The sequence below is a fragment of the Varroa destructor genome, unplaced genomic scaffold (genome assembly GCF_002443255.2).
Source record: "Varroa destructor unplaced genomic scaffold, Vdes_3.0 BEIS01000002.1, whole genome shotgun sequence".
Lineage (NCBI taxonomy): Eukaryota > Metazoa > Arthropoda > Arachnida > Mesostigmata > Varroidae > Varroa > Varroa destructor.
In genome coordinates this window covers 34,222,657-34,241,130 of record NW_019211455.1, presented here as the reverse complement: position 1 = coordinate 34,241,130, position 18,474 = coordinate 34,222,657, and the positions used below count along the sequence as shown (strand labels likewise).

The window sequence follows — 18,474 nt, the reverse complement described above, 5'->3', positions numbered from 1 at the left end:
TCTAGTTCTTGTCGTTACGGCGGTCATCCTATATCGATTGCTTTTTTCGATTTTAGTTATGACAAATTCAGTGACCTAATTCTTCTCAAATGTTTCGCTCCAAGTCTATGCAACACAACTAAAATTTGAGAATTTACTTTAAATGCAGTAGGAGTGCGCTTCTTCATCGTGGAGGTTACCTCGCTCAAATGCTTTGAACTGTTTTCCTGTTAGCGCTAACTTTTTAAAGTCAGTTTTACAATCGCGTGCACCCAGGTGTACATTTGCAAAAGCCTAGGCTTCTGGGTAAGGATCCACGATAGATTAGTTTGCGGCTAAGATCTTTATACACTAATCGCATCAAAATCGATAGCTACTTAATATTCAACTAAAATAAATAATAAAATTTCAAAGAATGTTATTGCTTAAATAAATCACAATAACCATAATGAAGTATACATGAAATCATATTTGTGTCTGAACCCCATTAACCTTTAAACTCCCACTTTATTGAGTCCGACTATAAAGGCAACGTTTTTTTCCCTGGACGCTGCTAGCAAGACAGCTGAAGGACGTATTCTCGCTGTTTAGTAATTAAATACGTTTTGCATGAGATATAAGGAATCATTATATGGATCGAAATTATCATATAGTCGTATCCTGATCTCGATTTCAAGCAATATTTTACTTACTTGACCTCTTCGGGCTTTGTCTGTATCGACAGTCTGAGCGCCATCTACGGTACATGTAAGACCAAGCAGCGCACCGTTTTCCGCAATCTCAAGAATCAATCTAGGCTGTATTTTTTATTTTCAAAACAAAATGTCGCATGTTTTCTTCTGAACTATGGTCATTACAAATGGACGACGGTATTATGATTATTGGTGCAATCTACAATGTCACTACAGCCAATACAAGCATTCTTAAACAGTGCGTCTTTATGTACCTTTATGTATCTAACTACGCTACAGCCATGGCAAATTTTCAGTTCTTCTACAGCTGCAGAAACGTATCAAGTTCAATCAGTTTGTCGCTCAACGATCGCTTCAGAGTGACGATTCTACCCCCAACAATTTAAGCACATAGTGCTTAAAGAACAAACCGTACTCTATCCATAAATACCTTCAAATTGGTACATACCGATCTTGCGACAGCTGCGGAAGTCATTCGTACGCGATTTGTACGCCAGTTAAAAAAATTAAGCGTTTCAAGTTTGCAACGTGCGGAAGCTCATTTACATCGCTGGGAAGAAAACCTGCCTTGTATCAATAAACTTTCCCATTAGATAGCCGTATTCATCAGAAGACAAAGAGGATTCTATTATCCAACTGTAACAACTAAGTATGATGGACTTCGTGGAAAATGACAAACGCGATAATCTAAACGGGAATAGATTTGGCAGCGTAGAACACTCTTCCAAAACCTTAAGGAAAGAGAGCGGAGTGAGCCACAAGTAAAGCAAGTCAGTTTTGCCAAATTACAGCCATCGTCACTATTGAGTGTTACCTGAAGATCAACGCTAAAATAATCCTCAAACTGCTCAAATATATCAAATGTCGCTGCAAATGGGTTTGTACCAGAAAACCAGGTAAATTGTCTACAGTAGGATCAACGAGTGGGCTTTATTGCTCCTAATAAATTCTCAAAGGTCAAGCCGTTGGCTGAGGTCTGTAAAATTTGCTTGCCGCTCTATATGAGTTTTTCCATTTTGAATTAATAAATCGGCTATTTACACTTTAGGTGTTGAACCTTTGGCTGCCTTTTCATAAATAAATAAAGTCTTTACATAGGCTCATCATAAAAAGAGATTCCTACTCAGTAAAAAAAGTACCCGTTCTGGTTCTACTGCAGCTTGTTTCTTGGCGAAAGGCGCGAAGCTAGAAGCTAGTTTTCATAATTATACATGAAGGACAAATCTCTCTTTAGGTTAAAAAATTATCAGCACGAAAGGATAATTAGGGCTATTCAAAACAGCGAAAGTTAATCGGCCGATGATTTACATCGGGCGTTCCCTAGAATATAAAAAATTAAGTTTTTAAAACACCGGAAAAGGGCTTAAATTATCAATTTTTGCTTACACTTTGTGTTGCTCCGAGTGAGAAAATGGAAGATTTTCTATTCAAATTATTTGCATAATTACTACCGATCACAAAGTGAATTGACTACAGTGTATTATTACATTTCGGTGAAACTAACTTATTAAATTAATATACCTTGAATCTTTTGGAAAAAAACCGAAGTGCTTGACTAATTCAGCCGCTCGACAAGGAACTGGTAATAGCAAAAGTGGCCTACTCACATAGCGGTCGGTATCTCCAAGCGATTCTTGCATTTCCATGGCGCTTGATGTCATGAAATCCCAGTCTTGGTGGAAAAAGAAGCTAAGAGCGTCCAAGCCCGCTGTCATTCGAGCATAAAGTTTCCGCAGTGGGAGTTGTTTTCCTGCCACTCGGCACAGTAAAAAATCTGCTATCTCCATAGGCAACCGATGGAATAGCAACATTCTATAAACACGAAAAAAGCCATGATCAAATATAGTATGTTGTACTTCTTGTATTAGTAGCCTATTAAACACATGACAACATTATCCTGGGATATATCGTGAAAATACGAAACAATTTCTGAACGTAACTTGTGATTTATTACTTGTATATATCATTTACACCCCTCGTGAAATAGACTCCTGCTGCACACCGTACCATATTTTTTGCTTCGGACAGCTGAGCTTCACCAAAAGAATATCTGCGTTAGGTTTATTTAATTAGCTTTACATCCCGTAGTGCTATTAAACATTCCATCAGACGGCTAGTGTCTAGCATGAAATGAGCTGTGTCTATGTTTGAATTCGAACCCAAGTGATTATGTGTCCCTAAATTTAGTGCGCGAACACGTTTCGAGGACCCTTGGTGCACACCCCAGCTGCCCTAAATTCCGGTTTTACTTTGTGTCTTCTTTACTTGGAGAAGATTTTTTATTTATAAATTGTTAAACAAATGTGAGTGCCTTGACAAATCGACATGGATACATACCTAAGTCGAAACTCCCACAGATTGCTGCACACAACTGTATGTGGAAATCTAATACAATATATAAGAGGGTGAGTAGCTACAATCCGATAGGAGCAGAGTTGCATTTCCTGTCCTGAAAGACTCATCACTCTTCCAAGACAGGAGTGAATTATAGGCACCGAACGGTTTCTTCTATCCGTTTTAGTTGTCGCACGCCTGTAAACAAATAGACCTTTAATAGTTTTGTCAGACCTAACATCTAATGTCCGTCACCTTTCATCTCACCAATTTTTTTATTTTAGACAATAAGGTATGTAGGGAACTATGAATTTGTATGGATACGTAAATTGCACCATTCATATTTACTTGAAAGCAGCAACGATGATACAGTTGACAACCAGGTCTGCAGGTATGAGGTCAACCTTCGTGTTCGAATTCGCATAGACGGCAGTCAAAGACCCTGTACCCAATGCCAGGAAAAATCCTGTCGGCCCGTTAATATTATCAATCCAGCCCTTAAAATACGATACGTAAGCGGAGTGTTTATTATAATATTTCAATTCCATCGTTTATGTTCTGAACTATTGTAAACTTTTATGTTAATAGGACGTTAAACGCAACACCAGCTTTATTCTCGAGAACTTTGTCGTCGGACTTCAGAACCCTATTGTGATTTATATATACGGCGTTATGTATAATAGTAAAGAACCTTAAAATAGTCAAAGTTAATATAGAATGTTAAAAGTTGGATATTAGGCTTACGAAGAGACGGCACTAAAAATTTCAACTTTATCAGTTTTAATGTCATTTCTTTATTTTAGCTTTGTTTTGCTGGACATGTGTCACTATTCTGATATCACTGCCTATGGCCGTCATGGCAACTCAGTACTGAGTTCAGTATATTGGACCACATGAATGCATCGTCGGACATCACTTAGCTTTAAACACAATGCTTTATTGGCATCTGTACTATATCTGCGCTTTGGCAAAGCTGAACCAGTATCTTCCTTGACCAAGAGGTATTATAAGGTAAAAACATAAGCACTTTCGGTCCGTTTTTAGTATTCTCTTTGCGTGAACATGGCATTTCTTGCCGTATTGCTACCTTCTACAGGTACTCACAAATATATACTTACCATGTAACGATAGTTATAGCATTCGTATTCGGCCATAGACACACCGATTTTCGGGCACAGCCAACTGAGAGAGAACGACGGGGAGACGCCCGCTTGGTGTACTATTGCTCTGCCACTTAAGATACGATACAGGTCTAAACACTGGCGAATCAACCAGGAATCACTGACGTAGATGTGTAGAATTTGCGCCGACAAGCGAGAGAATGACAGGGTTACGGTAGGAGCGGTACTTAACCACTGTATAGTGTCACGTATATTTATACTTGTTCATACTATTAAAAAAATATGGATCTAACTAGTAAACCGTTGTACTACATTTAATCGTAGTACAGAACAAGAAGCAATTTTTGTCAACAGTGTAGCACATTCAGTTTTTCCATGTCCTTCACCTTTACTACTTCACTGTTCATCTACTAGTTTTTTTATATAGCATCCGAAAGTACCTCCCCCCCCCCCTTTTGTATACGTTGGGCGGCGAATAATTTTACAGCGGTTTCAATTAGAAAAAGGAAAATTTCAGGTTAAAAAGTGCAATTTCAACACTTACACCAATTCGCCTTCTGGGGACAGCTGACGAACTACGACTGAATAGTTGTGTGGTCTCCACAGTGAAAACTTTATAATTGAGCAGCCTGTTCAAAACTGGTTTGCGACGTTCAAGATTAGAATTTTGGAGCCGGAGGATTTGATTGATCATCTAAGGCCGATAAGGATCGATTGATTTATGTCCCAACCTAATACAGCTGAGCTCACCAAGCCACAGCCATCCTTTATTTAATGCTAGGTGTTAAATTACTTAGTACGTCAGTCGCCTCCTTGACAGCAACTTATTTCTACGCCCACCAATCCAATCCTTTGGATTCATTTTCCATTTCTTGTGGCACCTATCCGGTTCGAATGGTGGTGGTATGCATGGTAATTTAATCATTATATAAAGTCAATTCTGCTTCAAATTTAGGTCTATAAACCCAGTGAGCAAAATTTAATGATATAAATAGTAATGATATGAAATGTTTTGTGTATATTATTTAGTATTAGAGAATCTAGTATTTTATCTAAACTGTTTCGAGTATAGAGTGCATGTACTGTTAAGTAAATTTATATGAACTTCACAGCGTTCATAAAGACGACTATCGTTAAATGCAAAATTCGATGATGATACGACTTGTAAAGATTCATATTTTATAATATCTAGCATTTTAGACGGAGCGGAACCACCCACTTATGTATATGCGGTTCCAAACTAAGTCGCCAAATTTTGTTGCAAATATGCGAATGACTTTTTCATAAGCCATCCCAGAAAATGTTTTGTGCTTCACTTACAGAACCTCTTAGGATGTTTGCAAAGAATGTTGGAATTGGCAATTCAATTACACTTGAAAAATTAGCATTTTTGGGATCTCTGCGTTTCATAATAATTTAATTAACTATTTAAAATTACTGTAATTTTAAATATTATATTTAAAAAATGATAATAATAAAATATGTATATTAGAATCGCCCATACAAGACGTATGTGCTATCAATGCAATATAAACCAAATAACTTTAGAGACATATACTCTGGCTTACCCTGTTACTTTAGACCACCGTGGGCTTCGCCGTTAATTCGAGTATAACAAATACCTGGACAGTCTTTTGGATAAGGATAAGATCAAGGAGGTATATATTTCTTCAAATAGAAAGTAATATAGGTGTTCCTTTCAAATTAACATAGTTTTTCCGATGCTTTCTTTGTTTATGGCAGTAATCCGACGGTAGCTCCCATAGAAGATAACGCTACATACTGCGATTTAACGCTAGGCGACTTGTACTAGTGAATTTTAATAAAAATTTGTAGATATAATACCTACCGGGTGCCCAATTGGCCCATACAATGAAATTAAAAAACTGGAATTCTTGATGTTCTTATACCTGCAAAAAATAATGGAAATAAAGTACTTTTTCAACGGGAGTTTATAGCCATAATACATTCACAGATTTTTAAAGAATCCATTAACGAGACATCAAGCGAGAAATAAAAAAAAATTTTTGCTTAATTATTCAGAATTATATTGTCTAAAGTTTCGTTCATGGCTTCCATTCTTACTGCCGCAGAAATCCCTATCCTTTTGCGAAAGCAACGGCTTAAATTAGACATACATCTATCAAAACAATTAATAATTAAAATAACTTAATGAATTTTGTACCCGACTCATTGATGCGGCGATTTTTTGTTATTGTTGTTCTTGGACCAACTTATATAATACTATATATATATATACATATAATAATAATAATAAGGGAACCCTAAAGGTTCCCTTAGATGTCTCATTTTCACAACATGATCTTTTTGTAGTTCGCTAAATTCAAAAAACGGTAGAAGAATACAGAAATAGTTGGACCTTTTTTTGATTGCTACATTCAGATTCAACAAAAGCGCATTAAGATTGTACAGGTCTCCTTCTTGCCCCTCTTTCTCTATAAGGAGGTTATACTAGAGCGCCCACAGCGTTCCAAACTTCGGAGCATTTTTGCAAAGTATAATGCTGTATTCTGCAGTCTGACATTTGACCAACCTTTCATGAGTTGCTTTTGATAAAATTTTGCGTAATCTCCGCACTTTTCGAACTAATGCAAAACAAAAACTACTAGCAAAGAGCATTTTTCTCAAAACTGACTTATCTAACTCGATCAAAATCCATACCGTAGAACGCGATACCTATCGCGATATGCTTAAATTCGGTTGCCTGCTCATTTGTGTCAAACCTAACGTATTGTGGAAGCTCCACCTTTCCTTTAAGGAAGTGAGCACACACGTGAACTAGTGGAATCTCGATGTTAAAATAATATGTTAACGCCCTAATTTAAGTTATTTATACTACTATATTACATATACTATATTATTATATTATATACTGTGGGTAATAAAAGGCTCACTAATGTTCACACCCCGACAAATCGGACCGAAAGTCAACTATAATTTTGCGCGGTATAACGCGAACTATATTTACGATAAAATGAAACCCTAATATAACAACTATATTAACATTACGAAAGGATTACCATAGGGAGTTTTTTGCGTTATGTAATATGCATGCCTTGATGTATTCGAATGATACGACTGTGTATTTTCTGTCTAATAATGGGATTAGATACAGCACTTACGGTTTTTTACTTACTGGAAAGGGTTCTTTGGCTGTGGCAACGACTACGGAAGGCCGCACGATTGCTGCAGGGAGTCCAGACTCAAAAACGAGCTCTTCGGCGAGACGTTTAGTAAAAGTATATGTGTTTGGGTAGGCGCCGAGAAGATGCGGGGTAGCGGCTTCCATAGCTGCCGGTGGCAGGCGTGCCGTTAACTCTAACAAATCATCTGCTCTTAGATCAAATCTACAGCCACAGCGAATATACATCAATAGATGTTCAGGTTATTTTTATTAAAAAAGGATGAGTCCTCATTCATGAAGTATTATATCGGGTTTATAAGTTCTTCTATACAGTACAGAAGCCCTTCACGCATATGATAATAATCCAATATGAACTGCTCCGTGTAACTTTTTTTAACGTAGCGTTAATTCTCCTGTTCTTAACAATCTAATATCCTCCAACAGAGTTTGGTCGCAAACTTACTTTGAATCGCAGCGTAAGCTCTTACGTAATCCCAGTAAATAAAGAGGTTTACGTGGAAAGAAATAGTGACCCAGCGTTCAAGTACCTAGGCATCCAGCGTCTACTCAGTGACATACGCACTTGTCACCCAAACTGCCCTGCATGGATCTTTGGAGTAACAGACTATAGCAAAACAATCCGCCACTGCGAAGTCTAAAATAGAGCTCCGATGCAAGAAAATTCCATTCATGGTATCTTGGTTTGACAGCTTAAGCCGTATACTGTCTTTAAAAAGCTCACTGCTCTTTATATTCTTTTTTTTTTCTAACTGCCTTGCGATAAAACCTATAAATATACATATATACCTTCTTTACCAGTGGTATTTATGTCATTCTGAGGTACTTATTCGTTGCACCGTGCGAAAAATAAAGTCTTTGTTCAAACGGTAATTCAAACGTAATTCGTTGCGAGAAAATTTTGCCTAGAGACATAATGAGTACGTCTTGCCACGTAAGGCAGCTAAACCGCAAACGTAAAGGTATTAATTCACCAATCTATTTTTAAGCATCTATTTTTCTTTATTTTTACTTACCCTTTGATTCCTTAATATGTATTTTTATGTTTCACATTTATTTTTGCTCCGAAATAGCTATTTTTGTACGAACAACTCAAAGCAATTGAAATACTAAATATATTTTTGATACAATTTTATATGAATACTACTGCCATGTTTATATACCTTTTTCGCTTATATTGATACATCCAACATTAATACGAAACTTCACCGATGATTGAGCTTAACTAATCTATCTACGATAACTTACAACTAAAATATTTACGGTGTCAAAATTCTACGAAGACTTGATGGGCTGAGAAAATTGTTTATACTGTACTTCCTCAGAGAGGTTATTAACTTTTGCACTCTTATTCAGATAAATTTGTAAAAAAAAAGTGGTGACTCAGTGCGCCTCTTTCTAACGTTCCTTTACTTAACACCCCCCACCGCTCAACTTCTCCTACTACTACTTTTGTATTATACCATCTAAAACCGCTAGAGCCCACTAAGCACCGAACAATTATAAAGAAATAGTAACATTTAAAAGAAAGACCCAGCACTGCAATCAAAAGATAAGCCTTGGTGGCCCCAAAAGCATTTTGATGGTAGCACTACTAGGTAGGTACTAAGGAGAGTACTCTCAATAAAATTGGAGGCATTGCTTTTGCTAACAAAAAGGCATCTTGTGTGACTCAATTTGACAAAACTATTCTCAGTTACGAAGCCGAGTTAATCTTGATATGTTCGACTGCTTCAGTCGCAATTGATAAAATCTAGGCAGATCACCAAGATTATCTAAAAGTTGTCAAGGCTGGCGCTATAATGCTAGGTGCTATTATGAAATACGGATGAACAACTTTATTTTTGGAGAGTCATGTGTATTCGGAAAGCCAAGCGAACCTATTATCACCACAAAAGTACAGTTATGGCGAATTCAATAAAATTCTACTTTTCTCCTAAATATGTGTTTGCAAATCACTAACCTTTTAGCAAAAGGTTAGTGATTATGCTTTTCGAACAATTGATACTTACAAATAAGCACTAAATCAACCGAGGCAGGATTTTTTTCCATGCAGGGACTAAGTGAAGTTCTACGTTTTTACTTATTTTTTCTTTTCTGAAAACATAATAAGCTAATACTATTGCGTTTCTTAAAACAACAAAGCTGCCAACAGTTGCATATCAGACTTTTGCCAAAATGTGGAGGACCTTGTAGATTTTTTGCAAATTTTGTCTTTATTAGAAAACTTTCGACCATTATCTGTTTGCTTTATTTTGCAATATGTATGCTTTTCTGTATGCGTGCGAGTGAGTTGATAAGTCGTACTATGCTATACGTTCTAAGATATATTTTTATGATTATAAAAGATCAAAAAGAGACTTACGGGTATATACATTCTTTAATTCTTGGCTCTGACGGTTGATTGACGTTAACGTACGCAGTGGAAACGTGAACGAAAGAGCAGAGTTTCTGCAGATTACGGCAAAGTTCCACCATGTTGGCAGTGGCCCCTACGTTTACACGAACAGCTGCCACCAACGGTTCATTGAATTTAACTGTTGCTGCTGAGTGGATGACAATTTCGACCTCAGACTGGACCCTACCAGTTTTAAATGATTACAGAATGTACGCATTTAGAATATATATACGTATATATACAATCTTATAATCTATTAGGCAATTTCATGGCATATCACGCGAAATTATCAATCAAATACGTCGCCTGGGATCTTTTTTTTTTATTGTTTCCCTTGATTTTTCTATTTTATTTATTTATTTTATTTATATTTTATTATATTTACACCCTGTACGTAATCCGTGGAAAATCTAAAATTGCTTGTGACATCATCGTCAAAATTATAGCTCTGTGTCTGATAGACAGACGAACAGAAGCTATTATTACTATAATTATCTACTAAATTGGGCATTCGGATCCAACGGAATGTCATCTAGATATTATATTAATACAGAAGTGACGTAAACTGACATTTAGTCCCATTTCCTTCATAAGGCGATTGTAATGTTCTTGTCACAATACTCAAGTTATGCGTTTGTCCTGCTTTATGAGACAACTCGCCAAACGACACGTCGGCGGATGAAAAGGTGCCATCCTAGTGAATAAACGAGTTGGCATATTGCAGTTCCCTAGTTCTAAACTACAAAATGTCCAATTTCGCAGTCGACTACCACGTTGGAATTTTGTTGCTTCCCTCGTTTTAAGAGTTAAGATTCATTCATTAATTTTCCAAATCAACGCAAAGAGATGAAACAACATAAATTATGAACGGACCGATTCAGAGTTTTAGTTCCAATTGCTAAACTGATTTTGAAGATTCACATTCTCTCCACGATGGCGGTTCTAAACACTAAAGGGAACATTAAAAACGAAAATAGCATAATCACAATAGATTAAAGGCTAGATTAAAAAAATTAATAGAGAAAGGAAATAAATGTAACGCCAACAAAGGCATAGCAGAACTATGAGAAGCAAAGAATTAGGCTGAACAGATTTAGTGATCAATGTCACAATAGGATCTATGAGAAACTTTGTAGAAACAGATATAAGGTCCGGAAGGACTAAAGAAGGCCACCTCTAACAAGGACGTAGCATATGTTTGGTCAGTCAGAAGTGGTCGGAGAATGCAGACAAGTGGCATATTCTTAAAAAGGAAATCCTGGAGACGATCCCGGACACCGAAATATATAATAGGGATAAAAAAACATCTGAAAAAGCATCTGAAAACAGCGAACGGACGTGATGCATGTTTGGAGTCCCCACAATCTTTCCAATGGAAAAGGCGGCAACGTCGGTCGCAAAGAACGATGACCTATGCAGTCCACCAACTTTTCAAACAAGTAGACCAACTGCAAAGAGCAACGATAATCCCATAACGAACTATATCAGCCATTGCATTTCGAGCTAGATCATGGTGATGACAGAAACTAAATAAGAAATATCTTCTTAAATGCTACCGCTAGGCACTTATATACATGCAAATCTTGACCGAATCACCAAGTCAGGTAGCTTAACAATTCAGGCATAGGTGGCTTTTAGCAGCAGAAACATAGATCTTTTGCTGAACGTAAGAAAAAACATTCTGAAAAAGTCCGAGAGGCAGGTACTAAAGCGGACTTGAAGGCTCGAACCGCAGGTCCGACCACTAACCTCAATACGATTGAAATAAACACAATCGGAGCAACTGTTGAAATTCGTGACAAGCTAGTCTTTTTTCTCATAAAATACCAAAGAGATCAAAATAGAAGCATCTTGGCCAAGAAGAGAGGCAAGCTAGACTACTTTGGTTCACATATCCAGGGTTATAGCGGCCATTTTTTTTAGCACAAAAATTGTCCGAGAACAAGCAAAGCTACATTGCAAAAGAAATTACAAATCTGCAAGCGCTGCTACAGATGTTCGAAAACAGAATGCCAGACACGAAACTGCACAACAAAGCTTTAGATGCAAGGCCAAGTCCTAGTCACGAACACGATGATCTGTCCAAGAATAAAAGATGCCCACAGGCATTCAACCCCCAAGGTATTAGTACGATGCAGCGAAAGGTCTACAGAAGCTGGGTCTCTGAACCGAATAAGGCCGGCTTCGAAGACCGATAACAACAAAGATATACCCTTTGTTACAATTGCAAAGGTTGCCGTCAAAGAAACTGAGAGAGGCTATGGCCTCGTTTAGATTATGGTATGAGGTATATAGATACATAACCCTAAACTTTAGCTGTCAGTACTTCGGAAGATTCCTTGACGATCAAGGACATACTCTGGATGACAGTGATGGAGCAGCAATCACTGGGAATTTCACAACTGCTTGGCAAGGCATTTCCCATTGAGCTGTTGGCTAGAGGAAACCTCCAGTCAAGCAATGACTAATATAAGCCCACCTTCTGGCTTATATAGAGCTTACTACGAAATGCCTACGATCGGATAAACTGGACGGAATCTGCTCACGCTGGAGGCAAACCGAACGCCTCCATGTTTCCAATGCACTAACTCTAGTTATGCAAGTAACCGTAAGACTGAAAATAAATAGCTATTGAGTACAATATTAAAATGGGAGTGCCACATTGTACCATGCCGAGACTAATCCTATCAAATTTCCGCGACGACAGAAGCATAACCATCATAGACAAGCAAGTCGCTAAAATCATAACACATATACCTTGACTTAATTATGCTCACTGGCATAGCGAAGCCTTTGTGGAACTGGATGGTAAGATGAAAGAATTACCGAGAAACGAGAGTTCGTGGCACAACTCGTAAAAATATTTAATTGATCTTTGGTATACTTTCTTTTAAAATTAATCTTTTTAATGGCCGTTCATTGCGTATGCTCGTTCGACCCCATTTCAAATCAGTAACTCAATTACAAATTGTTCTGAATAAAAGGGTGAGGTGTTTAAAATCTAATTCCACTTTTTATAGCCAGCGGGCCTCAAAAGTTTTATTAAAACTTGCCAGTAAGTGCCAGTAATAACACGTATCCCTTCGTAAATTTCGAAAATATGCTTGACATCTGTCACTTTGTACAATATTCAAAAATAAACGGAGCTTTAATTTTTTAGTGATACTACCCAAACAATAAATATATTCAGCAATACCAAGCGCTTTTTTAAATGATGCGATGCTTTATTAAAGCATCTGGTAGTATCAAATACTTGTAAGAAACATTTATTTAGAACAGAAAACCAGTTATAATTTACTGCATTCTAACTGGCTGCTTTTATAAGAACTCGTAGTAGTAATAAAAAAAGACCATCAGTCCACCAAGCACCAGGGTAGGATATTCTGGTACTTGGCATTCCATGAAGCGTGTACGTATGATGGGACAGGTGAATATCTTGACTTTCTCAAAACCTTTATATGTCATACTGCATTTTTTCTTTAACAAGGAAAGAGTAACATGATTTAGTTTTGACCTAATGTATTTGGATAATGTAATGTTAGGTACATGTACCTGCGTAGATCCTTATCGGAAAGACCAAGAAAACGCTTCTCTATGTCGCCAGCTAGAGCGCTGACTCGTGAGCGGGCTTCTGGGCGACGGGACAACAAACCTTCAAATATCTTCGGAAATGAAAGCAAATAAATATATTTTCGTTATGAAACGGGTTTTCAGGGTTAACAGATTTAAAGGTGCACACGAGTAATTGTCAATGCAGTGATTTGTATATTTTATAGAGTAATGCACAACAAAATGTTTCCTAAAATTGTTGACTTAGAATGAAAACCAAGAGTTCCCTACGGTTCAAATATTTCAGTGAAATTCGTTCGAACGAAAAATCACGAAGTAAGTGCTTAATATAAAACGTATATTTTTCGTATAAGAAATCATCACATGTTACAATTCTACGAAAAAATTGGACCAACAAAGATGTTTTTTTTTAGAGATGTGGTTTGCCATAGGTGAGCCACTGATTTGAAATCTTCCTAAAGTAAGAATAGATTTCTGACCTCCGAACATCTGGGGCGCACGGATATGTAGATTATTACCATCAGATAGCCGAGGGTAGATTCAGATACTTATACTGCTTTTAGGCGTAAAACAGGGAAAAGGTCCTTAACAGAGGACTTATCATTGGAACTCCACAGCCTAAAGGTAAGTCAAAGGCTTTCTTCGTTAATGACTAAGGTTACCTTATGTTGGATGGTTCAAGTGAAAAACAAGCAACTAACCAAAATTAGATTACTGCCCGATAACCCAACTTTCCGCTTCTGATATCCACCTGGCCCGTCTGACGAATGCAGTTAAAGAGCTACGCATTCGGTGAGTGAAATCTGAACCTTTCGCAGATTGCGCCAGTTTGGTGCTTGAAAAAAAAGTGAAAATAACGGCATACATCAATGGTGTCAATGAACACGTCTTGTTCGCAAGCGTATAGATCGGTGCAATATTTAAAGCAAGAGGATTCAAAGAATTATCGCAGACATCAAAACAGCACAGAATTTTCTAGGGCGCTCGTCCATTAAAACAGTTTTTGTGGATTGCAGGATTTGAAAATGAAAAGTTCTTCACCAATACAATATTGAGCTTTTGTCGTCGTAAGGTTTACAAGAAGCGTTGTGAAGTGTGGAGGAGACTAAAAAACAAGTAAGTTCCTCAGGGTATCTTTCGGAATATCGTTTATAATCTACATTGCTAGTGTAGGCAGAATTATCCTACAAGGTTTTACACTTTTACAGGCAATGAAACACTGTGAGAACTGGCAACCCCATCTGTAAATGCAGGGGCGCTGACGTCTATAATTGTAGAATCGGCAGAACGAGGGTTGAGGATAAAGCCGCGTAAGACAAAATGTATCATGGCATAGAATCGTGCGATGTAATTGAAAAGATTGAAGCACATGGCCCTAACATAAGTAGTTTACCGAGAGACATTCGCGATGTAACATGGCGGCGCCTCACTTTACATGGCTATGACTATAAGGAAAAGACTCCTAAACTCCAAAATCGACTACGTAACAGCATCTAAACCGTTAGACAAGCTGTGCAGTAGCAGGTGTTACCCGATGCGTTAAAATAGCTTTAGATCGTCTAAGCATGACTGCTCCGCAATCCGTCTGAATATGATATATTTTGCTTCCTACAAATGGGTTTTTTTGTTAATAAAGCAACTTGTCTGACTAACTAAATGCGATCACTCTATTCACATTGTCAGTGCCAACCGAATTCGATATTAGCAGAAGAACTAAAGCAACTACCGGCGGTAAGTAAAGTGCGAGTTGTTGATCTACCCGTGCGAATTGTCACAGGTGTCACACTGCTCAGAATCGAAAGGAAAAAGAAATGCGTGGTTACAATTCTTAAGCTCTGGCGGTATCACCTTTGGTGTCACGCTGATGGACACGATACAAACCAGGCTAGTGTAGCGCGCTACGACAGCTAGAGCATAAGCATTTTCTACCGTAAAATGCAGTACACACAGTTCGACAGTTGTGGACCTAATTTTTAATTACGAAGCTTTCCCAAGTATGTTTTAAAGGGTCATCAGCTTGCCATAATTTAATGTAACTCATAAGTGGCTCAAAACTTAATTTGCGCTGCCAAACTCTTCGTACAGAATGCCATGTGACACCAGCGGCAGTGTCTTGCTCGCGCATAATAATGCAGTCTGTATAACTGCAGTTCAGCTCTCGTGCAAGTTTATTGAAGTAAGCAGGCTTGTAAAGTCACCAAATGCAGTATTCATTGTACGACATTCACATGCCACGGAAAAACATGTCAATCAATGAAGGGCAACTTAAAAAGGAACCAAAGATGCAAATGGTATGTAGCGTAATATTATAGGTAGGCTAAACAATGCATGCTATCCATTCAATGGATAATGTATATGATGATTTCATTATGCCTGTATTAGAGATGTGTAATTAATATGAGTAGAAAAAATTGAATTACAGAGAAGATTTGAATGATGTGAAAACCAGAATAATAAGTACGCAATGAATAATAGGCTTCAACGGATAGGTACGAAAAAAGATAGGATCATCATGTAATAATATATAATAAGCAATAGCAAAAAAAACGTGTTAATTTATAACCATAAAGATAGACATGCGTGCAAATGCATGTTAGTATATATGATGTGCTACCTGCTTAAAGACAACGAACCTAAGGTGAAATTTCTTAAATAAACATGTGACAAAAAAGTTTAAAAATATCGGTTTTAAAATGTTTTAAAATATACCGTCTAAAGTATCAAGTTATGATGACTTTTTTTGGTACAAAAACTCTATTAGCTATGATGCATACGGAGAGATATAGACATATTTAAACCGGTTGGTCGTAACGTTGCTTTTTTTTGTCAGTACGGTGCACGACCTGAATCGAAAGTAAGAAGATAAAAAAAAAGGTGATACAAATTTCGAGAAAGCTCTCATTTCCGCTATACGACCATGATGCATACTGCGGGATGCGTAGATCGAGTAATGTTATGGTTTTTATTTCGAGTGATTAAGCCATTTAAGTTAGTCATTCAGCAAGCAAACAATGATAAGGAAAATGTCAATAAATAAATAATAATGTTTTTAATGCAGCAAGCTACCACCGCCATTTGACCTATATTCAATTTCGGATAAGATTTTGAAACCAAAGGAAAGAACTAAGGTTTTTAAATTGGATCAAAAACAAGCTTTAAACTTTTTAAAAGAATGTTAAGACAGAGAGTGTTTATAGAGAGAATAAAATTGTGGGGCTCTTCTGTGTGTTGTATCGTAAGCTTATAACCCTTTACAATGCTACAGATTTAGTGACCGTTACAGCTCGTTCTTGTAAGGACATGCTATACCGCGCTTGCTGTGCAGCGTTTCATGTTATGTAGTCATTAACCTCTAAAGAACTTCCTTTTCGAATTTACAGATTGACAAGCTTTTCGTATCATGCTGTCAATACTCAACCACTTATTTTTTCACTAACTGTCAATTTTTTTGTTGGCTTCAATCGTAAAGATTAACCACTTGATGATCACGGAAATGATTGATTTACATTTGACGATACAATTTACCTTTTTTTAAGTATCAAATTGAATTTAAGTGCGACAACCATTCTATCCATAAGTATATGTGGTACTTTTGCGTATGCATTATAGTGCATATAGTTATTCAATTGCAAATTCAACGTAAAAATAAACACCCTGATTAACAGACGCATACTATTGGCATGAAAAGTCTTAATATTTCGCTTTCTATCGTAAATGGATTTACAATATTATGGGCACGCACCGCGTGCAGCCCACTAATACAGAAGCCAAATGCACGTTTATAATCTAACAATGACGGGATTTCTGTTGTGGCTATATTTTCGCGTGTATAATTAACGCTGCATCATTTTTGAAAAGCAGCACTGTTGTAGACGTCTAATTAGAAAGTATCGACTTAGATGCACAGTCTCGCAACTAGACTTGTTAATCGAGCGGACCAGGTTTACTAGAGTACAGTGCTATTATTTTTTTTGGGTAATATCTATCCAGTATGAGAAATTGGTAGTCCACCTTTATAGATTAGGTGTTGTTTAAAAGCATGTGACAAATCAGTCGTGAATTTGTTATATGAACTCTAAGTTTGAAAGTACTTCATGTGTCGCGGCTGATACAGCTATGGAGAAAAATTCGTTTTGGAAAGGAGTGACGTCTCTGATAAATCTTCAGTCACCGTCTGATGGGCTAACTGCATTCTGTGGGGATCACCGCTGCATGCAGCCGTTATTGAATTCACTACCTGATATTCCACGGGTTGTCTGAAAGCATTTTTGGGGTGTTTTCTTTTGGTTGAATATTTTTTGCATCAATGACAATTCTGTATTCGCACCTGGGCAGTATGTAGATAATTATTGGAGGGCGCATGAGGTTTATAAGAGTAGAGAACGAAGCTCCTATAAGAACACTCAGGATGCGAGGCAAGGCTAGCACTGTTCAGCACAGCAACGCAAGCATCAAGAGAAATTATGCATGCCCTCGATATGTATGCCCTCGAGAAGCGAAACTCTGTTGGATTGGAGTTGATACAATCTTACCACAATGTCCACACTAGAAAACTTAATTGTTGCATAGTGAAGATTATTTCAAACAGTTTACATGATGAGCGTATAATGATATTTATTGTGATTAAATGTAACTGCACTGTGAGTTGACAAAAATAGCTTATATAAATTTAAGAAAATTTTCAAGTCGTAACTATTACTCTATTCGCCCTGCTACCTTGGTGGTTTTTATTCAATCTGCACTCACCCCCAACATTTAATCCTTGTTTCTTGTTTTCGTCCACTTTAATTACAATCGACACCTTTGCACTCCGTACACACATTTGGGCCTTCTGATAATGACTAAGCTTTTTTAACCGTAGTTTAGCGAAATGTGCGTATGTTGTCAGGTCTAGCGGATTTATTTAAAACAACATATCGAAGGTTTTTCAACTTTCGTTCCCTAAGTTAATTTGCATCGCGAATAATAACGACAGAAGTTTTTTTTTTTCCTAAATTTAGTTTTTTTTTTTACGAAGCTCTATTTACGGTGCACAATGAGTCATGTTTCGACATTTTTCAATTTTCTACAAAATTACTGTAGAAACAAAGATCTCAAACGAATCTTTGCCTCAGCCGGAAACGGGATCTTGTTTAATTTTCTAATTTACAATACATGTGCACGATCTTTCTCTCTCGATCTCGCTGTATATATGTATATATATATACAGCGCGAGAC

At 37.2% G+C, this 18,474-nt stretch overlaps 1 protein-coding gene and 1 long non-coding RNA gene across 5 annotated transcripts in view; one reads left to right on the top strand and one right to left on the bottom strand.

The window, feature by feature from the left end:
* LOC111244215 (putative fatty acyl-CoA reductase CG5065) overlaps positions 1-18,474 on the bottom strand; it is a 113,200-nt gene that overhangs the window by 5,816 nt on the left and 88,910 nt on the right. For all 4 annotated transcript variants that reach the window (XM_022791039.2, XM_022791040.2, XM_022791038.2 and 1 more), the window contains exons 4-9: positions 13,240-13,349; positions 9,655-9,870; positions 7,284-7,494; positions 3,354-3,502; positions 3,009-3,203; positions 2,279-2,483 (exon numbers count right to left, since the gene is read on the bottom strand). In XM_022791039.2, the coding sequence (XP_022646774.1) occupies positions 2,279-2,483; positions 3,009-3,203; positions 3,354-3,502; positions 7,284-7,494; positions 9,655-9,870; positions 13,240-13,349 (1,086 nt within the window). The remainder of the gene's footprint in view (positions 1-2,278; positions 2,484-3,008; positions 3,204-3,353; positions 3,503-7,283; positions 7,495-9,654; positions 9,871-13,239; positions 13,350-18,474) is intronic.
* LOC147757709 (uncharacterized) overlaps positions 14,063-18,474 on the top strand; it is a 62,836-nt gene continuing 58,424 nt past the window's right edge. The window contains exons 1-2 of the long non-coding RNA XR_015320841.1: positions 14,063-14,373; positions 14,466-15,548. This is a non-coding gene — a long non-coding RNA (uncharacterized LOC147757709). The remainder of the gene's footprint in view (positions 14,374-14,465; positions 15,549-18,474) is intronic.